This window comes from Haliotis rubra, unplaced genomic scaffold, assembly GCF_003918875.1.
Source record: "Haliotis rubra isolate DU_JTF1 unplaced genomic scaffold, ASM391887v1 Scf203, whole genome shotgun sequence".
NCBI classification, from domain to species: domain Eukaryota; kingdom Metazoa; phylum Mollusca; class Gastropoda; order Lepetellida; family Haliotidae; genus Haliotis; species Haliotis rubra.
This window is the reverse complement of record NW_025766037.1, coordinates 122,340-149,611: the sequence shown is the minus strand read 5'-3', so window position 1 is coordinate 149,611 and position 27,272 is coordinate 122,340. Positions and strand designations below refer to the sequence as shown.

Genomic DNA, 27,272 nt, shown 5'->3' with positions numbered 1-27,272 from the left:
TATCACTGTTTGAGTCAATCTGAATGAAGTTTGTTAAGATAAATCACTTGTGTTAAACTGGCGTAATTCCGGACGAGAGTGAGTGAGTTTAGTTTCACGCCGCTTTTAGCAATATTCCAGCAATATCGAGGAGGGGGACACCAGGAAAGGGCTTCACACATTGTACCCATGTGGGGAATCGAACCCGGATCGTCGGCGTGACGACAATAACGTGTACGCCCACCATGATCATTGATGCATTGTTTGGCACCTGCGCCTCCACAGAGCCAATCAAACGTCGGAAGAAGTCTTGTGGAATGGCATTCCATATCTATGGAAGCACCGGGCGGGGTTCCTGTGGCCAACGTCTCAATCTCCTCTCCATTTCGTCCCAGACGTATTTGATAAGGGACAGATCGGCCATCAGCGCGGTGCAAGAGGGTCTGCTCACGTGATCTCCACCGCAGATATAGTCTGCATCATTGCAGCCGTAGACTTTGGTGATATAACGTCCAAATCTGTCGTCTGGCTGGACGTCTAGCAGCCAGACGCCGGCGAATGGTCCTTGGCGATATCCTGTTGATACCAGAACTGTTGGGGCTCTCAGTGTGGCTGGTTGGAATCTTTGGCGCAGATGGGTGGGTTGAATCTAACGATCGTTGCTTGGCGTGGTTAAATGTCGACGGCCACTTCGGGACGGCTTGCAAAGACGGTGTTTTGTTGATAACGTCTCCACAGGTGGCATATGGTGTTCTTGTGCACGTTAATCTGCTGTCATACGTTGCGCTGGGGTGTTCCGGTTTCAAGCATTCCAATGGATCGCCATCTTTCATTTTCAGTGAAATGCAAGAAGATTCTTCCAAATTGTGTTTTTCGGACCCGTCGACGTCTAAACAATGATTTGGGAAATAATGATTCGAGGTTTAGAGCCACACTTTTTAAAGGGCACGTTTTATGCCTTTTTTCCACGGACGTCTTGAAAGCACGAAAAATGCATGCAAAACAAAAACTACAGGCGTGGCCCTGTTTGGGTAATAGATTAAGTGCATTACAAAGAATATTAAAATGCGGTATATTTTTTTTCTCATTTATATAAACAAATGTGTTGATCACACTGACTTTTGCCTTTGAGTATAGTAATAGGGAAAGCGACCTTAAACCCCAGTTTACCGCTCGTCAGCTCTAACAAATTTTGGTTTCCTTTAAAGGGCAGATACTTCAGTTCCTGATCCGGATGCAAAAAGCTAAACAAGTTCTGGAGATCGGGATGTTTACAGGATATGTTGCTATGTCGATGGCGGAAGCACTTCCGGAAGATGGCGCCGTTGTCACGTGCGAGTGCGAACCGTATCTCGTTGAAACTGCCAGAAAGTGGTTCGACGAGACGCCATTCGGGAAGAGGATTGACATCCGTCAAGGTTAGATGGAAGTCACGGTGGTCTTCGCTTGCACATTTGTAAAGGGGTCGTATGTGTTTTCACCAGTTTTAATTTGTATTCAAATGCCGCAAACGGAGTAATTAGAAATAGTGTCTGTGATGTCACATTCACTGTGATAAGTGCGTCCAAGGGATTGAAAACGTACTTGCATGATTGTGTGTATCGTGGCCTAAGGTTAAAGTGAGGGAGTGAAAATGGTTTTACGCCGCTTTTAGCAATGTACCAACAATATCACGGCGGGGGACTCCAGAAATGAGCTTCACACATTATACCCATGTTGGGAATCGAATCTGGGTCTTCGGCGTGACGAGCGAACGCTTTAACCATCAGGCTACCCCGCCGCCCCAATGAGGTTAAAGAGTGGTTTGGCATCGTTTTTTAACTGTAGTCATGATGAAATTTCAGATTTAATTGGAAAGACATTTAGATTTGGAACTTTTTTGTTTAAACTCTACTCAGTATTCACAAAAGAAAAGACAAAAAGTAGTTCTTTAAAGTCGAATAACGCGCCTATCAGTGCTATATTCTCATCTTTGCGTTTCAGTCAGTGTGGTAAGCGAGACATTTGCCCATTTATACAGAGCGATGTTAGCGCTGAGATGACCATTACTTCAATACTCTAATATGGACTTAACCCAAGGCGACTAACGGGATCGGATGGTCAGGCTCGCTGACTTGGTTGACACTTGTCATCGTATCCCAACTGCGAAGATCGATGGTGATGGTGTTGATCACTGAGTTGTCTGGTCCAGACTCGATTATTTACAGACCGCCGCCATATAGCTGGAATACAGCTGAGTGCGGCGTTAAACAACAAAAAAAGCAAAAATTATCATTGTTAATATACTTAATATAGTCGTAGCGCTAACAAGTTCAAGTGGGCCCTGGGTCCAGTTTCCCGAATCGATCGTAGCGCTAAGGTGTTCGTTACTCTCATTCTTAAACATAGACTTACGATCAACGTAGCGCTAAGATCGTTTTGTGGAACTGCGCCTTGCGTTTGGGCAGAATTCCCTACCCATATACACGGTTTTCGGTGACAGATATATTGTCAAACCACGTACTCACATGTGACAACACAGTCACAACCCCGTCCCTGTCTTTGGTTCCTAAACACATCATCATCCACTCCGTAGGTCCGGCGCTGGACTCCCTGGACCAGCTTGCCGCGGAGGGTCAGACATTCGACGTTGTGTATCTTGACGCCGACGAGCCGAACTACACGGCGTACTTCAAGGTAAGATCTCATACCTCGATGTCTCGGGATTGGGTGGTCAGGCTCGCTGACTTTGTTGACACAAGTCATTGTATCCCAATTGCGTAGATCGATGCTTGTGCTGATGATCGCTGGATTGTCTGGTCCAGCCTCGATTATTTACAGACCGCCGCCATATTGCTGAGTGCGGCGTTAAACAACAAACCACAACCTCGATGTCATCCCGGAATGAATTCCCAGTTACATTTGGCGCTCAACAATGCTGGGTGTGGGAAGTGGCTAAATGGCTCGGGGGTAAGGGTCGGTGACTTGGTTCCTCACACTATTGATCACTTGCTGTCATCGTGCCAAACGATGTGGATCGCTGCTTACAATATTGATCACTTGCTGTCATCGTGCCAAACGATGTGGATCGCTGCTTACACTATTGATCACTGGCTGTCATCGTACCAAACAATGTGGATCGCTGCTTACAATATTGATCACTGGCTGTCATCGGCCAAACGATGTGGATCGCTGCTTACACTATTGATCACTGGCTGTCATCGTGTCAAACGATGTGGATCGCTGCTAAAGCTATTGATCAGTGGCTGACATCGTGTCAAACGATGTTGATCGCTGCTTACTCTATTGATCACTTGCTGTCATCGTGTCAAACGATGTGGATCGCTGCTTACAATATTGATCACTGGCTGTCATCGTGCCAAATGATGTGGATCGCTGCTTACACTATTGATCACTGGCTGTCATCGTGCCAAACGATGTGGATCGCTGCTTACAATATTGATCACTGGCTGTCATCGTGCCAAACGATGTGGATCGCTGCTTACACTATTGATCACTGGCTGTCATCGTGTCAAACGATGTGGATCGCTGCTTACAATATTGATCACTGGCTGTCATCGTGTCAAACGATGTGGATCTCTGCTTACAATATTGATCACTGGCTGTCATCGTGTCAAACGATGTGGATCTCTGCTTACAATATTGATCACTGGCTGCATCGTCAAACGTGATCGCTGCTACAATTGATCACTGGCTGTCATCGTGCCAAACGATGTGGATCGCTGCTTACACTATTGATCACTTGCTGTCATCGTGTGTCTCTGCAAACGATGTGGATCTCTGCTTACACTATTGATCACTGGCTGTCATCGTGCCAAACGATGTGGATCTCTGCTTACAATATTGATCACTGGCTGTCATCGTGCCAAACGATGTGGATCGCTGCTTACAATATTGATCACTTGCTGTCATCGTGCCAAACGATGTGGATCGCTGCTTACAATATTGATCACTTGCTGTCATCGTGCCAAACGAGGTGGATCGCTGCTTACAATATTGATCACTGCATTTACAAGCCACAGTTATATGTGTGCCATATTTCTGAGTGTGCGTCCATAGTATGGTGATGTACCTTCAGTTGTTGGCAATATATAGCCTGTCTTTATATTGTATTGTCTTCTGTAAACAAAATGTTTTAGGGCTACATACTAGTTTTATATTCATATCTGTGATATTCTAGTTGATTTTACTGTCCTTCACTGACAGTTTTTCCCCCCCCCAAAAAGTACCTATATTCATTCGGAAATTATTTACTTGTTTTTAGTTACGATAATCTTAACTCACTCACTCACTCACTCACTCACTGTCCTTTGTTGACAGCTTTTTTACAATCTAATTGCGTTTGTGGTTAATTTATAACTTTTAAGTCACAATATAGCTGGAATGCTGCCGATGTGACTATAAATCTTAATTCACCCACACTCTGAGTGTGCAAACAACTAACAGAAACTATAGACTTCTACCTTCAGGTGAGATCTCATAAATTGATCTCAGATGTTTAGAGCACGATGGAGCATTATTTCAGGTGTGTGGCGACCTTCGACAGTGGCATAAAACAACATACACTCACTATTCTATTTCGTCGCCTTTTAGAAACTGCTTGACCTTGGCCTTCTGGCTGAGGGTGGGACGTTGATGGTGGACAACAGCTTGTTTCACGGCTTTCCGTACACTCAGCCCGGCTCGACGGTGGATCTGTTCAACAAGGCGGTGATGGACGACGACCGGGTGGAACAGGTAGGAGGAAACGTTTTGTTTTTGTTTCTTCTTTTGTTTATAAGGATGGGCTGGGAAAACTGGCACTGAGGGTTGTAATGGGTTTTGCTGGGTATTCATGCTTAACTGCGGCATGCTATCTCAGAGAGCTAGCACTATAAAACCACCTTAAGGCAACTGTGAATTGGGTGGGGTTTGCAATAGGTTTTGCTAGGAGCTTTAGGGTTATAGTAGGCTAGGTAGTATGTCTCACAGTCCCTGAACCGCATTATTTTCCCATCTGCTTATAGTGAAACGGCTAAAATCAGGTATCCATTGAAAACGTGCATTTAATGTTAAAAGCGCAAAAGTTGGTCGTTATTTTCAGAAATATTTCTGAAATAATTTCAGATATGGAGGCACATATTTCTATGTTCGTGTGCGCTTGTGCAGTAAACAAAAATGTCGCACTGTTTTCGCGCAGCTGCTTGTGCCGCTGTCACTTGATCCAGAACAATATCTTCTCGATTACCAAATAACAGCTCTATTTTCACAGCAGAATCTAACGCCATATTAACAACTCTTAAATATATAAATAAACACCATAAATATAAACAATACATAATCTTTATAGACTCCCTTTCTTGCCTTCAGGCTAATAAAAATCTCTCTAGTAAACATCCACTCTCAATTGAAATTGTTGAATTATATAACCATGCTGCTACTGGCCAATACCACATCGTCTTCTGTTGGTTACACAGCCGCATTGGTATTTCTGGTAACACAATGGCCGATCTTGCTGCTAAGGCAGCACTCAACAAATCTGTGACACCACTTCGTATTCCATACTCTCATTATAAAGCTATCATCAGATCTTTCATCCGGGATCTGATGCAGAAGAAGTGGGACACCCAAGTAGGTATCAATAAATTACATCAAATTAAACCAACTATCGGTTACGCCTACTTGGATTGTCAGTCCAGATTTGAAGAGGTCATTATGCGACGATGTCGCATTGGCCATACAAGATATACTCATGAATACTTATTAAGAGGTGAGGATCCTCCGTTTTGTATCCCTTGTGATGAAAGAATCACGGCCAAGCATATCCTGCTTGACTGTTGATTTTTCCATCACAAGGGATAAGTATTTCAATGAAAAACTTAAGGATCTGTTTACTACTGTTAATTTTCAATTAATTATTGGTGTATTAAGAAATATTGACTTAATTGATAAATTCTGATTAATATGTTTAGTAGATAGATGTATTTTAATGATTCGTAGTTTATATGAGTAACTTATATTGTTAGTGGCTGTATCCTCAAAGGGTTAAAGTATTGTATATTTATTGCCCTCCGGAGAACGTACGTAAGTCCCGAAACATTCAAAGAAAATTTAAGTCTACTAGATGTTTAAATGATGTTATTTTGTCATTTTAATTTTGGCTAAATTTGAATACAATCACCAGCTGCTGAAGAGTCGATATCAATCCAGCTAGGGTCCATGCAGATAGCAAAAGTACTGTAAGTCACCTAGACTTCAGTTGCTGGTGATCTATACCCGGTGTTTACATTGTACTGTTGTCTATAATGACTTGTTTTTTTTATGATAGCATGCTAGTTTTATATTAAGAGCTGTGACAATCTAGTATTTTTACTGTCCTTCGCTGACAGGTTTTAACGTCCTAAATTTATTGATCTGAATATTGATATAAACTGTCCTCGTCACGCTATGGCTTCAGTACTGCCGATGTGACGCTGAATATTAGTCACTCGTATGTTTTCAATGTTTCCTCTCAAATAGATAGCTAGGGTTACAAAACAATAATTTCTGGTGTTTACAGCAGGAAAAGTAAAATGGTTAAGTTACATTAATCATCCCAGAATATAAATGCTCCTTCCATCCAAAATGGCAGATAGCAGACAGCTTTTAAACATGGAGCTCCATGACAAAGATAAGTATGGTATTTTTCATCTGCTCAGTACTGACTGAAAATTCACACTATTTGGCAAATGAACAGGACAATTTTAATAAGTTCAAGTCTTTGGATATTTTTAACAATAAAATTTTAAAATTAGACTGAATTACATTATTTGTCTCTCGCAAGGACAGTCATTATTTTATTCCACTGAACATGCTCTAAACCGCAATTATTTGTTTAATATTTTTAAATTTACATTATTGCAGTTCAGTGCCAAAAATTCGATTTTTCAACTAAAATATTTTTCGTTTTTCCTTTAGAAATTACCATTGATTAAGTTGTGAGGTATTGGTTTTCAAGATGGTTGATGATAATACACTAAGTTTATGTTAAAAAAATATTTTATGAGAAATTGAAAACTCATGGCGACACATTAATCGTCTTCGCTTACAGGCCCCGTGGCAGTTAGACTACAAATGACAAGTTACGATATTGAATTGCACTTGATGTTCAAGGCCATAATGAAATGTATCCATGAGCGTCAATAGTGCAATAACCCACTTTTTAAGATGCATGTCAAAACACCTATTACTTGCCCTGTTTCCTTTCGTTTGGGCGACTCCATTTCAGGGTGTAGGGGTGGCAGGTCGACATTATTTTGAGTTGGTATTTCACGGCGCTTCGGCAATGTTAAAGCCATCAGCAGCGAACATTGAATCATTCCTTTAAAGATAAAACAAAAATGAGAACATTTTCCCAATAAACTTTTATTTCACAAAGAAGAAACACTATCATAAATACAGCATTTCAACACAAGATTTGCAGCTATTGTACCTTTTATAATGACATGTTGCATGTTCTACACTCAAAACATATCTGTCATTACTATACAGTTGAATTAAACTAGAAATGATGTATTTTTTGTTATAAAAAGTACCAATATCCGAATATACACCCGTCTAGTCTATATCATGTAAACTAAGACCCACATGACGTCTTGCACTTGGACCAATTGATAAATCAATCACCATATTTCTATGTAGCTTGGAGAGGATTTCACCCACGTTTTACAGAATAAAATGAATTACATTTTAAATGCACGAAATTTAATATAATAAATCTAAAATTCTCTTAGTTCAAACTACACCAGAAATAGTGACATATTACTAATTCTAACCACACAAATATCTGCATCAAATCCTTCAGTGAAATAGCTTCTACAGGCAAACGCTCCCCCCCAAAAAAAATATATAATCTATATTGAAACTAAAACCTTACCGAAACCTGTCGGCATTCATCTCAAAACAATGAGAGTACATGACTGGTCATGTATTAAGTCACGTCACTGAACTGAAAGTGATATTTTTCATAAGTTTATGTATCTGCACATCTGTGTACAAGCTTGTCACTCTAGATATAACCATATTACATCCGCTTCAAAACCCATATTTGACAAATGAAATGACCATAAAACAGAAACAGCTGATGATAGTTATCCGAATGTAGTCACAATTGCTGACCACTATCCATTGATAACCAAAGGAAACAGTCACTACTGCTTACATGAGCGTTGGTTGTGTCCAACAAGTTGGCACTTGCCACATTTCTTATCACACACCCTTCTTTTTGACCTTGTCAGGTATTCAAGTCTGTTTTGTTTAAGCATTATCTGTTTAAAAGCTTCTCTACCCCTGTGTGAGGTAGAACGAAAGTACCACTTGGTAGCATAGTCATTCAGTTTGTGTCAAAACCTTGCTGAGAGAAAGTAATAAGATTACCATGGAGTTTGATCATTTCAGGAACATGAAAAGCTAAGATATGCATGTACGGAGTAACATCCTTACTTTGATACACATACGAAAACGTTCTGACACAGTTCCTGCATTTGTCACCTAATACTTGATATTCACTTGCGTGAAATGATTCTTTTGAGAGAAGCTGAGATATTTGTGACAACTCGGACCACAAAAACGTAATATCATATATCTTAGGGTGATCCTGTATGAATTCTGACACCTTCAGACTTTCAGAAATCTTTCTATGCTCTGGTCCAGTAAAGTCCCTGAAAGTAAACCTTCTAGTTTCTTTATCATTTCTGAAACGAAATTCAATCCCTAAAGTTTGTACAAAATTCTCGAACTTAAAGACATTTCCACACTTTGACCTGTCATATTTTCCATTGCACCTTTGAATGTTGTCCCTCGTTCTAAGCTCAGTGATGAGATGTTTCACCAGCTGGTCAGATACTCGAAGATATAAATGTAGCAAATCTGGTACTACTCTGGTTAAGGCAATAAAACTGAATAGAGGTGGATGAAGACAGTTGAAATTCTTATTTTTTTTGTTAGACATTGTTGAAATTTCCTCTACTGTCCTGGCGCCTTTCTGAACATCAACAAGTGACCACTCTCTACTCATATCATGTCTGTCAAAGTTAGGACATTTGCACCAAACACAGCTGTAAGTGCAGGAACATGAAGCAAGACCACACACCATGTTTAGAAACTTTAAGTCTCCACCTAGGAAATATGTAACATGAACCAGGGTACCTCCAATGTTCAAAGTGTTTAATGCCTTTGCTTCTGTGACTATATCTTCTAGGGCTTTTCTGATATTATCATAAGTTTCATTACCTGTAAACATGGCTAACAAATAGTTTCCTCTGACTGAAGTACATAGGTCTTCATCCAATATAGTAAAACCAAAATGTATTACCTTTTTTCTCCTGCCTAGTTCAGTGCCATCACCCGTGAGTTTAACATTGACAGATTGCTTCGAAAGTATAGCCTGACCCTTCCCCGATGCAACAATGTTAGATACACAGTTAGTAAGTCGATCTCGCAGAGATTGCTGAACACCAACAGTATCATTTGGTGTGTCCCTGATCTTTACATCAACATTGATTTCCTTAGCTCTTTTGACAACTGAATGTAACCGTGGCATGTCTGGTACAACCATTGATAATTCATGATAAGCTTTGTTCGATATGTTTTCAGAATCCTTAACATACAATAGTGCATCTAAATCCGTGACAGAGCCATTCTCTTCTTTAACGTCTGAAACTGAATTCTTATCCAGAGATAAACGTAACTGTTTGCCATCTTCCTGTCTAACGTCTACAGAGACTGCTTCCATGTTGTACCTCCCAACAAATGCCAAAGACTTCCTACAGTCACCCAATAACATCTTTTTTCTTTCATGTATCTGAGATCTAGACAAACATGTATTAGGTTCTAAAACCCTCAAAGGTCTGACTGATTTACTGTTTTGATTTTGCAATAACATGCAATATAATTTTGAATCTTTTTACGCAACACATTTTTTGAGTCTGGAGTTTCTTTGCCTGGTGAACAACTGAACGGTATCTTTTGAACATAATCGTCCTCAATTTTCTTTCCTGTAACAACTGCTTCTGCATAGCCGGACGATATGCCTCAGAGACATCAACTGTCAAAATATACTTTTCAACTTTCCAGTCTTCAAATAATTGCCTATACTGTATGCCCCCCTTTCTTTTGGTTTTATCATGCTTTGAAATGAGTTTTTTCAAATAACTTATAAATTTGGGTAAACATTTGTCTAAAATGACATGCTGAAAGTCAATGTTGTTATTTTGACATACAGTCGACAAGACTGCCTGGCATATATTTGGCTTAAATGTGTTAACTTTGGTTTGTTTTCTAAACTCTTCATACAATCTTGATTTTGTGATGCTGACAGATATTTCAAAATCACCAGACATACCTAGATGAAAAGGGGATAACAGAATAAGTATCGAAGTGAGCAGAAGGTTAAACAATATCATCATAATTGAAACAAAAGCAAAAGCTGAAAGTCAGCTGTCAGAACAGAGGACATCACATCTTAGTGCCTTAGGGTAACCCTGAGAAGGTTGAGATCGAACCTGTTTCCCTTTTCTCGAACAAATTTGATTTTGAACATGAAACCTCTATGACTAAGTCTCTTTCTCATGTCTAGAGTATATTCCTCTCGTGGCTTTCTTTCGTAGTACCTGAAAATGATGGTCTCGCGGTTAATGTATACAAAGTCTCCAGTCTGGTTTATTATCCTGACCCACCATTCATCACCGAACAAAATATCCGGACTGTGTACATCAAGGAACTTAAACTCTGCTCCTGGGGTGGACCCATTCCATGACCTAACCTCTCTTGACAGATCTAGAATGTCCCTAGCTATCTCAGGCGAAGATATTGGGATCTTTATAGTAACCAGAGAGTCTACCCCTCTCCAACAATGCAGCTGATCTCTTAAAGATGATAACAGCTGAAATTTGAAGATGTCATTTGGACAAGAACTAGACAGACATGACCTTGTCACGATACTACTATCACTGACCCATTGGTCATATTCCTTGGCCCACCCTACATAATGTACCAGGCTTTGCTGTACCCCATCTACCACCCTAGTTTCCAACACTTCCACGTCAAACAACTGCTGGTCATTCCAACTGGGCGATCTAGTCCGTAGCTGTGCGCTGAACGTTTGTCCAGGAGGTCTGTAATCTGGCCTATGTCCACTGCTACTGCAGCTGCTGCGTAAAGTAGGTGGCATCCTGTCTAAACATAAGAAACTCTATGAATAAAAGAGCACTATCAATAACACTATCAATTATATTATCTATTTATATGAAGAGACAACTCATCTAAACTTGAGTTTCTTAACTATAGCTTTATTGTTAGCTGATCAGGGTGAGGGTTGTTGGGAGTGGGGGACGTAGGTGGTTGTTTGGTTGGGGTTGGATAAGAAATAAGACTTTGCTTTTTTCAGTCATGCAGATGTTTATGTCACTTATGGATTTGGGGTTGCATTTTCTATGATATGCGTTTTGAGCAATTGTGCGGTAGAATACTAAAACTGTGTCAACATACCTTGACCAATATGGTTTGTAAATTGTAAAATTGATAATGGTCCAACCCGTAATATACACCCCAAGGGCAATGCATTAAACCCCCTATATATGGCCATGTTGATAAAATCTTGCAGAAATATTACAATTTATTAAAGCTGAAGACAGTTGGATCATAATAAACAATCCTATCAGAAGGTAATCAACATATAATTTATTTAGTGCTTTTATACACAGTACACCTTTGACTGAGCTTCCTCTCAGTGTTCTAACTTATCCAATCCAAAGGTAATTTTCAATTCTAGCATTAAAAGTGTTCAAGCTCTCGAGTGAAAATCGTACATATATTTGAAAGAATTTTATCAAATTAATACAAACCCACCAATATGAAAAGCCTAATGTGAAGGGTGGTTCAAATAAAGTTCAGCTATCAATGGTAGTGCTACTGAAATGATGAACGAAATATGATTATTGCATTATTACAAGAATAAATAATAACAAGTTGACATTATAATCAAATAGAACTGACCATCTTTAGATCACAGTGGAGAACCCTGTCATGAAAGGTATGTAAATTATATCTTAAAATATAGATAGACTGATTTAATTCAAAACTATCAAAATCAGAGGTTAATTAAACATTAATCAAAAACACATAGCAATCTGTAGGGCGGAAAGTTTTAATTTCAGGCGCCCAGAAGCAAAACACTAGCCCGAGTTTAAACTAAACTTTAGACTACAATGTACAAGCAAGTTGAAAGTCTGTTAAAAGACAGGTTATCCTAATAATTATTCAGAAATTCACATTGCTGTTGGTCAAAAATAGAAAACTCTACTAATGTTTGGTTATAGTCAGGAATTCCTTACAGGCCCCCAGGGCTAGCAGTCTCCGAATTTCATTAGCCCTAGATAATTTTGACTACCCTCAGGGCTACGGTCTAGCATATTAATTTCTAGCCCTGAAACTATTCAATGAACACACTTTAGAGTTTTCTGTATAAGTTCAACTTTTTCAATCACAAATAACTTTCAAATTTAATTTTTGGCATTAATTCTATTCAAAATTTCAAAGGGATAATTATGTATATTTCAAGTAAATATATTCAATAAGAATATACCAATTTGAAGAGTCGTTTTTTCAATACAATAAAGTACAAAAGTATTTTGATACTATTTATTATTATGATAATAGAATCTTCTGAAAACAAAAATAAAATATAATATCATGAATGTATCTTGATGGAAATTATTATGTTTTGATTACTTTAGTAAATTTGCTATTGATGAAAACATACCACTTGTAGCAAAAACTGTACAGTACGACGCTGCACTAGTCAGACTTCAACAAGACAGCAAGCTGAAACAAACAGTATAACTCAATCTGTCTTCTGCAGAGTATACAAGCCTAACAGTTTATAAATCATAATTTGGAAGGGCCCATTCAAGAATGTCATTTGAATTCGAAAATAATATTTTAGGTATATTGTTGAGCTTTTTGAAGAATGTAAATAAAATCATTTAGAGTAATCTCCCTTTGCATCACCCCTTCTAGTAAAATAGACGAGTCCCACGTTTTGAGAGATAATTACTTGCTTATATTTGTGATTCATATTATTGTAAACATGTTTAAAAGTTCATATTTGTATTCTAGACCTTTTATTTAACAACAATTCAATAACTTTATACTCTTAACGTACCTTTTAGTGTCGTTCTTGTCGACAGAACGTCGAGTCGCTGTTGACGTGTGGCGTGCTTGGGATAACGTCATAGAAAGGGGCTTGAGAAAGCTTCAATGTGATTAGCAAAATTCGTATTACGACGCCAATAATTGACCAATCAAACAGTGTCTTATATATTACGGTCGGAAACGATGTCTGAAACGTGAATCAAGTGTAACCAGACAACCACGACATACTGTGGTATTTTAAGAGCGCTTCGAAGTGAGCAGTCGAGGCGTCGTAGCCTATCACACATCACAATTGCACCAAAGCTATTTACGACACCAATGTTAGTTTGTTTTATCCAGTGTAACTAAATAACACACCAAAACGTTATTTTAAATCAGTTTTCAGTGTAACCAGTAACCAAATATATTTTGCAAGTTTTAAATAGAGAGGATAATATGAGATTCGTGAAAGTAGGTCACGCTTCCAATATGGCCAATGAAACATGTGATTTGGTTTGGAAGTACCCATTCACAGCTGGGTGAACTGGGACACATAGTCACAGTACTTCGTCCAAGTTTACTGCACATTGCTGTACCCGCTACTAGGTGTTTGCACGTATTCATGTGACCACCTACTGGTCATATACCGACGGATTCGTGGGTTCCTTTAAGTGCACAGGGTTGCATAGGCGGATCCGGGGTGGGGGTGGGGTGGGTGGGTGTATATGCAGGGGGTGCGCAAACTTTTGTGCTGAAAGTTTGTTAAATGACCATAGAAACTCGGGTGAAAATGAAGTGTGCACCTCTCCTTTTCTCAATAGTGTCCACACCCAAACCCCCAACCCCCACCATCCCCTTTGTCAAAAAGCTGTATCCGCCCCTGGGTTGTGTACTCTACACTAGGGGTTGTGATAACACTGAAAGAGTCTGCACGCCAAGTTGACTCCAAGGTTTTTACACCCGGTCACAGGCGGGCTCGATCCCGGCACCTCAAGCTCGCTGGGTCACTAGCCTGGCGCCTTAGCCAACTCGCAAAATATATTGTTATGCAAAACCGTGTGTTTGCTTAAGATAAATAAACAAATTATTAAAAAACGTTAACTACAAATCACTGAGCGTCGCTCCTAGACTAACGCTTAGTCTCTGATTATATATACTTTGATAGTAACAAACAAACCCATTTAATTTGAAAAGGAGCCCCAGTGAGACGAGAGACTTGCAGAGAGGGCGAGGCAGTAAGGGAAATAATTAGGCTACGTCACTCCATGTGGCCTGCCAAACAGTTTCTTGGTTTTGTAGCATAAGACTCGTGCCTGTGGGCTTCGCTAAGTGATAAACGATTGTGTCTTGCATCACTTCTGGCTTTTATGTTGATGAGTGAGTGAGTGAGTTTAGTTTTACGCAGCACTCGGCTATATTCCAGCTATATGGCGGCTGATTGTAAATAATCGACTCTGGACCAGACGATCCAGTGATAAACAGCATGAACCTCGATCTACTCAATTGGGATACGATGACATGTGTCACCGAGCCTGACCACCCGATCCCCGTTAATCGCCGTACTATCTCATTTTCAGATTCTGTTGCCTATCTTCGACGGCGTATCATTAATCAGGAGGAAGGGGGAATAATTCATGTACGAAGAAAACTCATTCGTCACCACTCGCCCCTTTCCGTAACCTCCACTGTCCCAGAATAGCACGAGTTGGCCACGAATTAGGGACACGAGTCGCTATTCGGCTTGTCCCGGAATAACACGAGTTGGTCACGAATGAAGAATACTGTGCCTGCCTGTTCGTGAAGTACCCCGCCTTATATGTTATGTTTAGTCTCTGTGTTGTAAAGCTAATTTGGTAAATAAATGACTATAAACCGCATTCACTGTTTGATGTATTATGGCGAGTTGCCTCCCTTAGGCGTTCCAGAAACCGGTGATACTCGGTCACTGTGACGTGGCGACATGGATCACTTCGGACTGACACCCCGTGTAGTAGATGACGTCGTGTACAGGGGAGGTGCAATAGTAGTAGTAGTAGCAGTAGTAGTAGTAGTAGTAGTAGTAGTAGTAGTAGTAGTAGTAGTAGGGTAGAGAAGAAGTAGTGGAAAACTGCAGGACTTGTATATTATCATATTATCATTATCATATCAGTTGAAACTGGTAGATACATTAATGTAATGTAAATGAAAGGCATTGCCTTTTTTGTAAATTAAACGGTATCTTCGTTATTGAAGATGAATGGCATGTGTTTTATATCTGTGATGCATATTCCCATATCAGAAATAAGTACATATCAAAATATTTTAGTAAATGTCCATCAATTATTAATTCTATATCTATATTACAGAGTAAAAATGTTAATATCATCAAGGATGTATGTCTATTTTTATACTTTGTTGACAAGAAACAAATCTAAATGAAATACATATGTGCTCTAATTAACCATCAATTTATGTATATGTATTTTGGGCCGGAGGCCTGTTACTGAAATAAAATTTTATTCTGTTCTGTTCTATATTATCATACTTGCATTTGCATAAGTAGTAAAGTCACAGATGGCGTTATTATGTATCAAGAGACGAGGTTGACATCGTAACCTGTTGTTATAACGTATTGAACTACTGAACAACAATTGTTCGCTGAACAATGGCGTGTATTTATTTTCTATCATCTCCAGTTGTATTTCATTATGATTAGTTGAAATGCGCTGTTATTGTCAGTAAATAGAGTATGTCATGTAGAAACCAATTATTTTCTTCTGGGGAAGATTATCCTAGATGATGTGCCATTCTGTCCACAGTCTCTGAATACGTACAGGTAGGTTCCGAGTCTGTGTATACAGAAAATCAGGTAAATCATAATTCTCTGTAAACATACAGATAGGACGAGTATCTGTACACGAACAGGTACGTCCCGAGTCTATGCATATTTGTTTGTTTCTTTGTTAACTCCGCGCGTTATTATTTAGGTAGGAGGTAGGATTACAACCACAGTGAATACATGTTTCATATTTCATTATGCTAGCTCTAGGGTCATTGATGAGGGGCGGTGGTGTAGCCTAGTGGTTACAGCATTAGCGTGTCACGCCGAAAACCGGGTTCGATTCCCCACATGGGTATGATGTGTGAAGCCCGTTTCTGGTGTCCCCCGCCGTGATGTTGCTGGAATATTGCTAAAAGCGGCGTAAAACCAAACTGAGTCAGTCAGTCAGTCAGTCAGTCAGTCATATGACGGTGGTCATTAAATAATCGAGTCTGGACCAGACAATCCAGTGATCAATCATGAGCATCAATCTACTCAATGTGGATACGATGTACGATGGATATGTACAGGGTAAAGACAGAGAGAATGTTGGCCTCAATGCAATAACGTTTACAAAAAATAGGCCAAGGCTGAGTATCCGGGGCAAGAATGATCACCACACAATTTGCTGGTCTTCTTATTACTTGAGTAACAATGTGAGATGAGCGGTAAGAGTAAGCTCCCTTTATATACGTAAAGCAAGAGTGAGTGAGTGAGTGAGGTTTTACGCCGCTTTAGCAATATTCGAGCAATAACACGACGGGGGACACCAGAAATTGTACCCATTAGGGCTAGACGGGTCCAAATTTTCTACCCGAGTACCCAACCCCTTAATACCCTACCCTACCCGTTATGTTAATTCCTGACATCAAATTTGTACGAAATGGTAATATGTTCAGATCGGAGGCTTAATATTTTTTCAATATCTTAACCATGTATTATATTCAAAAGAAGTGACGTGTACATTATGTCTAAATCTTCCAAGATAATACAACCTTTTAATCATGAAAGAATACCATATTAAATTGCTTAATCTATTAGTCACATGATCATAACGGGTCCGGGTATTGAGACGGGTATCCGGGTTCAAAGCATTACCCACCCGTCCCGGACATCCGGGGTTACCCGTCCCAGGCCTAGTACCCATGTGGGGGATCGAACACAGGTCCTCGGCGTGACGAGCAATGCTTTAACCACTAGGCTACCCCACCGCCCCCATGAGGAAGAGAATCGAGAATATTTTCCAACTCCATGGGTCAGAATGGAGTGGAAAGGACTCTGCCTAAAATTATATAGCACACCCCTAACCCTACCGTACAATGGTATACACTCTTGCATTATTACATGACAATGCCACAAAGACATTACGTACTGGTAGACCCTGAGTGTCTGTATAGTACAGATACATCCTGAGTGTCTGTATACGTACAGATACGTCCTGAGTGTCTGTGTACGTACAGATAAGACCTGAGTGTCTGTATACGTACATTTACGTCCTGAGTGTCTGTATACGTACATATACGTCCCGAGTGTCTGTATACGTACATATACGTTCTGAGTCCCTGTGTACGTATAGATACGTTCCGAGTGTCTGTATACGTACAAATACGTCCTGAGTGTCTGTATACGTACAGTTACGTCCCGAGTGTCTGTATACGTACATATACGTCCTGAGTCTCTGTGTACGTATAGATACGTTCCGAGTGTCTGTATACGTACAGATACGTCCTGAGTGTCTGTATACGTACAGATATGTCCTGAGTTTCTGTATACGTACAGATACGCTCTGAGTGTATGTATACGTACAGATACGTCCTGAATGTCTGTATACGTACAGATGCGTTCTGAGTCACTGTATACGTACATATGTGTCCTGAGCGTCTGTATACGTACATATACGTCTTGAGTCACTGTATACGTACAGATAGGTTCTGAGTGCCCGTATACATACAAATAAGTCGTGAAACCTTGGTACACTTGACCCTGAGTCTCTGTGTACATGCAGGTAAGTGCCGAGTAAAGTTTAGTTTTACGCCGCTTTTACCACGTCTTTGGCGTGACGAGCGAACGTTCTATCCATTAGGCTCCCCACCGCCCCAAGTGCCGCTTAGAGTATTGTGTCTCTGTACACTCACAGGAACGTTACGAATCTTTGTGTCCTTGCAGATAAGTATAATTATGCCTCTCATGTGTTTATTAATGATGTAAGAACAATTGTAACAAGTGCAATCCTACTTTGTGGACTTTGTGTCAGAATATTAAAAAATCTCTTGTTTAAGCTGACACGCTAAAGTATGTCGACCGATGAAATATCAGAAGTGCGGAACAAGGCGATGTTCATGGACCCGGCGGTCGAGATTCTGCGTGAGCTCCGCACACGGTCAGAGCAGGTTGACACGCCACCGGAAGTGAAGGAAGCTATTGATAAAGTGTTGACAACAATGATTATGCGTGTCAGCTACTGTCGGAAGATGACGATGCTTGACTCTGCAAGTACCCGGATGATCAGCGAGAAGACCTTCGCCATGCCCTGGTCGCAACTTTTCAAAGAGGGGAAAGTCTTCACAGAGTTTACTCCCTTTTATCAAAGCGGATCCGGTCAAGGTAAATAACCTATACCAAAGACCGTACATAGTCTCTGCCAATACATATATTAAATTGTGTTAAGCCCATTTCTGGTGTCCCCCGCCGTGATATTGCTGGAATATTGCTAAAATCGGCGTAAAACTAAACTCACTCACTCACATATATTAAATGGTAGATAAAAATAGGTTTCCGCAACCTAGGATCACTCCTGACGTGAGTTGAACAAGATTTGTTTTGCTTGGTGGGTTGTAACAAAACTAGTTGTAATGACTGTTTGTTGTAGAGTAGGCTGTAAGAGAAAGTTTCGTAACAAACTTGTTTTACCATGGTTGCAAGGTGGGTGTTGGGTTGACACTAGAATAGTTGTAACAATGTTGATTGGAACTAGAATGGATGGAAGAAAGTGGATAGAAACTAAAATGGTTGGAACAAAGCGGGTTGAAACTAAATGGTTGGAACAAAGTATGTTAAAATGAAAAAGGTTGGAACAAAGTGGGTTGAAACTCGAACGGTTGGAACAAAGTGGGTTGAAACTAAAATGGTTGGAACAAAGTATGTTAAAATGAAAAAGGTTGGAACAAAGTGGGTTGAAACTCGAACGGTTGGAACAAAGTGGGTTGAAACTCGAACGGTTGGAACAAAGTGGGTTGAAACTCGAATGGTTGGAACAAAGTGGGTTGAAACTAAATGGTTGGAACAAAGTGGGTTGAAACTAAATGGTTGGAACAAAGTGGGTTGAAAGGAAAAAGGTTGGAACAAAGTTGGTTGAAACTCGAACGGTTGGAACAAATTGGGTTGAAACTACAAATTGGGTTGAAACTAAAATGGATGGAACAAAGTGGGTTTGAATGAAAATGGTGGGAACAAAGTGGGTTGAACTAAACTGGTTGGAACAAAGTTGGTTGAAACGAAAATGATGGGAGCTAAGTGGGTGAAACTAGAATGGCTGAAATAAGATAAGCAGAATCAAGAAGAGTTTTAACAAGGTGTGTTTCTGCAAGATATGATGTAAAGAGGCTTGTTTGGCTATGGGTTGATCATAATAAGTCAGAACAATAAGGGTTGTAACAAGGTGGGTTAAATCCGCATTGCACAATGTTGAAAATATATCAACTCATGCGAGAGGAATGCCCAAAGTGATACAGATAACGAACTTTCGAAGTTTGGCGAAACACGCGAACACGGGCTAAACGGGGCGAAAGTGGCTTCGAACCAATGATCATGTTTCATGTGTGCCCAAGGGAGGCAACTGTGCACAGCGCTCTATTTGCAGCGGTTTATACGACTGGGCCATATGTGCCCGTGTGCTCTACAATGATATATTGATAAGTGTAGATATAGAGGATGCTAAACGAGCTTCCATGTAATACCATTTTATTAAAAACGAGTTAATGATTTCGCTTTCGCTCTTTGATACTAAATCTTTCACGAGTTTAATAAAACGGTATTTTACGGAAGCGAATTTGGTATTGTGTTTATTACTCTCCAACATAAATTGAGAGACACTGCCTACTTAGGAGATAATCCTATTGTGTTTACATTTTGGAAGTGACTATGTTTCATTTAGCAGTGTTCAACCAACTATAATCACTTCCAAAATGTAAACACAATAGGGTTATCTCCATTCTACCATGACATGCACCATGAATAAAACGCGTTTTAAATATGCACTCATTACCCTTGCGTAGTGTTTTGACACTACGCGCAGTGAATTGGCTCTCAGAAGGGGTTATTGAATTTTTTTTAGTAACAGCCAATCAAAAACGAACATACTTAAATGTAATGGTAGAATGTGTGATCACTCTCAGCTTTCCGCGAACCAAGAAGGGTCTAATACCATTGTGACAGAGGTATTAACATTGTAAACTCTGTCATAACTGTAAAACATTATGACGTCATACGTCTAACGGTATTACACAAGTGTAATATTGGCGTAACAATATTACACTGCAATATCTTCCACTAGCGAGTAATAAAGTGAAGTTATTAGATTGATGTGGCTTTGGCCGTGATGTCGTCATCTTTCATAATTAGGTTTGACGTAGAGACTGTCAACGTTTGTTTAGATGTGTAATTGGCATGAAATATACAACCTCTCACGGTCACTTCAAACTAAATATTACAAAGATTGATTTGTAAGGGAATATTTGAACTGACTCCAATGAAGTGTATTGTGTTATAGGGCAATTTCTTCAGTTTTTGATCCGCATGCAGAAAGCTACAAGAGTTCTGGAGATCGGGATGTTTACAGGCTACGTTACTATGGCAATGGCGGAAGCACTTCCGGAAGATGGTGTTGTTGTAACATGTGAATTCGAGCCTTATTTGGTAGCGATGGCGAAGGAAACATTTAGAACATTGCCATCTGGAGAGAAAATTGACATTAGACAAGGTACGATATTTTCACAACTTTGCCCTGTATCTTATAATCTCGAGCTCCTTACTACATTGATTTTGCCAATTTCGAAATAATGCCAGTGAAATAATGTCAATTTCTCCATGCTGTTAAAGGGCGTGGGTAGCCTAGTGCATAAAGCATTCGCTCGTCACGCTGAAGCCCCGGGTTTAATTCCCCATATGGGTACATTGTGTGAAACCCATTTCTGGTGTCCCTCGCCGTGATATTGCTGGAATATTGCGGAAAGCGGTGTTAAACTAAACACACTCACTCGTGCTGTTACAGCGTTTCTATGAACAGACTTTCCCACATCCACCAATGAACAATATGTACGAAAGAATTTAAACACACCAAACATCTGTCAGTGACTTATGAAACATAAGCTGGAATGAAACTGCTGACAAAATGAGCCTGCAAACACTATTCTTTTAACTTTTTTAAGGTCATCATAAAAATGAATGATCAGATCCTTGCGATAAATCACTTTTTGTCATATTCATTGTCACTGCAATTCACATTAATGGTGAAGTGATTCATTATAGGGTTGCTTAACAAATTCCGGGTCTATAGGCTGTGATCGATGTCACTCTGCAGTGCCTTGAGGAATGTATCTTCTCAGCTCTCCCCTTCTGTTTCAATGTCAGACTCACTCACTCACTGTCTACCCGTGAAAATCCGGTTTAGAAATGATCTTGAGCAACCAATGCAGTGACTACTGGGAATGGGAGGTCTGACTCACTGACTTGGTTGACACTTGTCATCGTTTCCCAGTTGCGTAGATCGATGCTCATGTTGTCAATCACTTGATTGTCTGGACCATACTCGATTATTGACCGACGGCCATCATGCAGCTGGAATATAGCCGAGTGTGGTGTTAAACAACAATTATAGCTAAAACACATGGAATTATCATGAAAAGGCCCTCCCATTATCAGAAATTTGCGGGCCGCTGCAAATGATATTGGACCGCTCAACCTTAACGACGGGCCACTATCAGTTCTGTTGTCAAGTGACGTCATAGTGGGTGCGTCGGTTCATTCGACATTGGCTTTAGACTGGCGGATATTCTGGGGCAAACATGTCAAAGCAACCCGAATTCCCGCTTTAAATAGCGGTAATATTGGCTTTCTTTCTGGTGCTGGACCAAAACCGAACACTGACAACTGACGTGTTGACATAGTTTGACATGTTTGTCAAAGGCCAAGGTCGAATATCGTCACGTTCTGTTGTGACGTCACTTGAATTGTTCGATGACGTTATTGCATTCGGTCAGTCAACCCCGTCAGAAGTTGGTTTTGAGTAAACTTACAGTCAAATTCCTTCATTGTTTCCTTTTTCTTTTCAACACAAATTCCATGTATTTTAGCAATAATAACGGTAATGCTATTTTTGAGGGCATGATCATTTGCAGAAGCCCTAGGTCTTTTTCAACTGCCCTCCTTCGTCGGGCAGTTAACAGAAGACCTCGGGCTTCTGCAAATGATAATGCCCTCAAAAATAGCATTACCCTTATAGCAAACAAAGACAGACCGACACTCACTGACCCTAGCTCACACATTCTGTTTCATCAGCTGACAGGTTCAATCATTCACTGACAATTTTCCAACACTTTATGACTGACGGACACATCATTCTCTGTCCAGGTCCAGCTCTGGACACCCTGGACACCCTGGCTGAGGAAGGACAGCAGTTCCACCTTGTCTACCTGGATGCTGATAAAGGAGGCTACCTTGGCTACTTCAAGGTCAGTGATGGTGTGAGTGAGTGAGTGAGTGAGTGAGTATTTGTTTATGCCGCTTTTAGCAATATTCCAACAATATCACGGCAGGAGACACCAGAAATGGGAGTCACACATTTCTCCCTTGTGGGGTATCGAACCGGGGTTTTCGGCGTGGCGAGTAGACTCTTTTACCATTATCCTACCCCACTACCCCAGGTGGTGGTGTGCTGGAGGCAATACATGCCCTATGTTCACTTACACTTTAAGTAAACATCAGTGAACAAGACTACAAGTACAGTATAGATATACACAGTTCACATGTATCAAGTTAATCCGAGTACCATTAAAAAGAGACAACAGAAGTGTGAGATCTGACTGATACCTTCTATTGACAGCGTCACAAACATGCATGTATTGATTTATGGGTCGGGTACAAGTATGATACCAGGTATGTTGTTGACGTAATAAAAACGATTGGAGAGTGAGTGAGTGAGTTTATTATGTTTACGCCCCACTCAGCAATATTTCAGCTATATGGTGGCAGTCTGTAAATAATCGAGTCTGGGCCAGACAATCCAGTGATCAACAGCATGAGCATCGATCTGCGCAATTGGGAACCGGTGACATGTGTCAACCAAGTCAGCGAGCCTGACCACCCGATCCCGTTAGTCGCCTCTTACGACAAGCATGGGTTCGTGAAGATCAATTCTAACCCGGACCTTCACGGGTGCCATAGGAAGGTGTTCAGGCTCGCTGACTTGGTTGACACATGTCACCGGTTCCCAATTGCGCAGATCGATGCTCATGCTCATGCTATATTTCTTTGGCAGAAGCTTCTGGACAGTGAACTACTCGCTCCCGACGCGACGCTGGTTGTGGACAACTCCTTAGCGCACGGAGCTGCATACACCAACCCTGACACGGTGATGGACCAGTTTAATCAAGCCGTCAAGGAGGATGAGAGGGTGGAGCAGGTGAGACAAGCTTAGCGACACTTTACCATAACACGATTCGAATCAAAATACGATATTAAGATTCAGTGTGAAAGAAAACCCAGTCAGAAACAGGTTTTGAGTAAACTTACAGTCAAATTCCTTCATTGTTGGTTTTCTTTTAATTGAAATTCCATGTATTTTAGCAGTGACCAAACGACCAATGTAATTTGAGGGCATTATCTCATAATGCATAAACCCTCGGTCTTATTAGTCAGTGAAATCTTTACAATGGAACGTATGTTGTCCATACGGCGTACATGTTCACTTGTGTCTTCGGGGCTTTGGGACTCCAGGAAGCCTAGTGGTTATAGCGTCATGGCTTTAAAGTCACGCCGAATCATGTTATACATATCTGCAATAACAACCTGGATAGGAAAATCTGGAAAATGAAGCTAACCATTTCTGGTCGATGATTGCTGTTGGTAATTGAAGGAATATTCAATTGCGGAGTTTCAACCAATTCCCAACACTAGTGTCCATACGGCGTATATGTGTTCATTTTCGGTAGGAACATGAAATGTGAGATACGAGTTTATTAAGGCATTATTTGGTCATCTTGTACTGTTACACTACATACTCAGTGGGCGAGTGAATGATTTTAATACGTATTTACGAATATTCCAGGAATATCAAACTAGGAGACACCACAAATGGGTTCCATACATATATTCATTACGGAGGGATTGCGCAGATATTAACAGATTGAACTTCCATTTGTAACATCAGAGAGTGCAGCTCACATGTTTCAATAATGAATCATTTTGTACCTCCATTAACCGTTACTTGTCATGTGCTGCACGTACATCATCTTCAATCTTTCATTTTTTGCTGTTTCTGAAGGTAGTCCATTTTAGAAGTTTAATAAAAGCATTGAATCCGTCAGGCATATAACATGTTCTTCACATTGTCCACACACTGCAAATCTGTGTGTGTCTCTGTGTGTAGCCTATATATACTTTCCTTGTATTAGTCCGACTCCAGTTTTCCATTTCTTTCCAGATCATGTTGCCTCTGTTGGATGGCGTTTCGCTGATCAGAAGGAAAGGGGAATAAATGTTCATTTTGTAACTAGAACCAGGGAGACTATATAACGTTGTAGATTATCCCTGCTAGAACTGAGTTAGAGTGAATACGACTAAATACGCCTGCTTTAGCATTCATTATTCAAGAGCGAGGGAAGGGGCGTGGTCATGGGGCGTCAGCAGAAACGCATTATTCAAGAGTAAATATTTTGTGTCTCAGACAAGAAGTCGAGCATGAGCAGGGGCCTTCCTAGTGATATATATTACGACATGGTGACCCGTCTAATTAGGAGGAAGGGCAGTTACTCTATGGGTTTCTCAGGTTAGAAAGCAAGGGGGTAACTCCATGGGTTTCTCAGATCAGAAGGCAGGGGGAGTAACACTATGGGTTTCTCACATAAAAAGGCAAGGGCAGTAACTCAGACCAGTAGGCAAGGACAGTAACTCTATAGGTGCTCAGATCAGAAGGCAAGGGGAGTAACTCTATGGGTTTCTCATATCATAAGACAAGGGCAGTAACTCTAGTAGTATGGGTTTCTCAGATCAGATGGCAAGGGAAGTAACTCTATGGGTTTCTCAGAACAGAAGACAAGGGGAGTAACTCGATGGATGTCATTGTTTTGACATATTTTTGTCTGTTTACAAGTCTAATGCAGTCATAAACTAGAGGTTACGTTTGTGCGTCCAGTCAATAACTGTACACTGGTGACTGTATTTTGTCCGGCAGGTTACGAAATTGATGGAATAAATATTTACCCTAATGACTAGAGTTTTCATTTTACTGTTTGTTGGTGAAGGGTAGAAAGACACATGATTTGCTACACCAAATAATGAGCCACAATATGACAACTATGATCCTGCGAACATCCTGGTAGGCCAAAGGACCAGATTTGTCGTTTGAGGCAACTTCTACAACGGAATCAGTTGATCAGACTCGCAGACTTCACTGATGCATGTTGTCATATCCCAAATGCAATGCCCACGATGTCAGTCACTGAATTGTCTGGTCCATATTTGATTATTTGTAGATGGCCGTCATATAGCTACAATATTGTTGAATATTAAACAAGTAATCAAACAAACAGACAGGTCTACAAACATGTGCATTTATCGATGACAGTTTGTGAATGTCTCAAAATATTTTCATGAAACCGACAAAACATTTCCATAATCATAAGAAAATCCCTACTAATTTGAGAGCTTGTTTGCTGGCCTCCAAAGAAGAAATGAGTGAGTGAGTATGGTTCTACACCGCTATTTATCAATATTCCAGCAATATCACGAAGAAGACACCAGAAATGGGCTTCACATATTGTTGGACATGGATCTTTCTCATGAAGAGGGAACGCTTTAACCACTAAGCTACCCCACTGCCCCAGCGAAAAAGAACAGAAACACAAAAATCAGCTTTATCTTCAAAGCTTTCCATTTTATTGTACACATATAATTACACTGAACACAGTTAGTATAAAGAGGTTTCACTAAACAGACAGTTCAACAAGTTAAAATAATTTTCAGAATAATGGTATTTAAACAAATTTGGCCTTCGATGCTGTTTCTTCCAAGAAGCCCAAGCCATCATGAAATTGATGTTCAAAACATCTGCTTAAACATATTTTGGTCACTGTTTAATCACTTTTTTTGCTTATATCACAGACTTGATTAGATTTTAATGAGGTTATGCACAGCAAAGGGCATTGCTAAAGCAAGAAAACATAATTCTGATAGTTCTACTTCTTTAAACTGAGACCAAATAATCAGTAACATTTGTGCAGGATTGTCTCACCAGTAAATGGTTAATGCAAATATTAGTGCTTTGGATAAATACAGTAAATATTTATTAAATAAACATGGCAATCAGTAATCAATAAATTATTGATAATAAATGTAACGTCCCTCCAAAATAATAATACAACAGATTTTGAATAAAATAATTAATACAATGAATGCTCATACATAAGATTACACGCCCCTCAATCCTATAGCAGGTCCAAGGCTTCTTTCACAAAGTCATCTTAATATCACTAGAATGATCGTAACCAATGTTAAAGTATGGGAATTACAATCACCTTAGCATTAACACTGGATTGCCTCAGTCACATTTAACTATGTATATAACAAACTCAGCGATAACAAACTGACAGATATAACAAATTGTTTTAATGGTCCTGTATACGTTAGTCAAAATGTGTCTATATGGTATAACCATGGTATACTGTAATTATATTTTATTATGTAATTGTATATACAAAAATATAAGACATGATTAATATGGAATGATTTAGGAGACAGTGTGTGGAAAAAAATGTTTTTCACAATAAATGTGTGTTCTTTTTCGCAGTGCATATGATGATTGTGCATGTTTTCAGATGTGTTAAATGCTGAGTGCAAGGTGTTGCAGAACATGCATAGTAATTAGATGTAGCAGATGTAGAATTTGATTAGGCCTTTCGGGGGTTTATCATGGTTGCTTAATTTATTCCACAATCACAGGGCCATTTGTTAAAACAAGAACATTATAAAACATGATTTTTCACAAAGTCATCCCCAAGAAGTATGTCTTTCAGAATTTTTTTTTAAAGAAGATAAAAACTGAAATAAACTTTTAAATGTACCTCCCTTT

General features: G+C 39.9%; 2 protein-coding genes across 2 annotated transcripts; both read left to right on the top strand.

The window, feature by feature from the left end:
• Nucleotides 1–1,273: 1,273 nt before the first annotated feature.
• Nucleotides 1,274–14,759, top strand: LOC124275849 (caffeoyl-CoA O-methyltransferase-like). The gene is made up of 4 exons (XM_046711530.1): nucleotides 1,274–1,397; nucleotides 2,555–2,655; nucleotides 4,573–4,716; nucleotides 14,706–14,759. The coding sequence occupies exons 1-4, from the start codon at nucleotides 1,274–1,276 to the stop codon at nucleotides 14,757–14,759; spliced, it is 423 nt and encodes a 140-aa protein (XP_046567486.1).
• Nucleotides 14,760–18,222: 3,463 nt separating this feature from the next.
• LOC124275848 (O-methyltransferase MdmC-like) lies at nucleotides 18,223–26,263 on the top strand. The gene is made up of 6 exons (XM_046711529.1): nucleotides 18,223–18,532; nucleotides 20,697–20,906; nucleotides 22,556–22,656; nucleotides 23,463–23,606; nucleotides 24,627–24,971; nucleotides 25,009–26,263. The coding sequence occupies exons 1-5, from the start codon at nucleotides 18,223–18,225 to the stop codon at nucleotides 24,678–24,680; spliced, it is 819 nt and encodes a 272-aa protein (XP_046567485.1). The 3' UTR covers nucleotides 24,681–24,971; nucleotides 25,009–26,263.
• The last annotated feature ends 1,009 nt before the right edge of the window (nucleotides 26,264–27,272 follow it).

Coding starts and splice junctions, on each gene's coding strand:
- LOC124275849 (XM_046711530.1), top strand. CDS start 1,274: ATGGCGGAAGCACTTCCGGAAGATGGCGCCGTTGTCACGTGCGAGTGC. Junction 1,398..2,554: donor GAGGATTGACATCCGTCAAG/GTTAGATGGAAG, acceptor TCCACTCCGTAG/GTCCGGCGCTGGACTCCCTG. Junction 4,717..14,705: donor ACGACGACCGGGTGGAACAG/GTAGGAGGAAAC, acceptor TCTCATTTTCAG/ATTCTGTTGCCTATCTTCGA.
- LOC124275848 (XM_046711529.1), top strand. CDS start 18,223: ATGTCGACCGATGAAATATCAGAAGTGCGGAACAAGGCGATGTTCATG. Junction 20,907..22,555: donor GAAAATTGACATTAGACAAG/GTACGATATTTT, acceptor TTCTCTGTCCAG/GTCCAGCTCTGGACACCCTG. Junction 23,607..24,626: donor AGGATGAGAGGGTGGAGCAG/GTGAGACAAGCT, acceptor ATTTCTTTCCAG/ATCATGTTGCCTCTGTTGGA.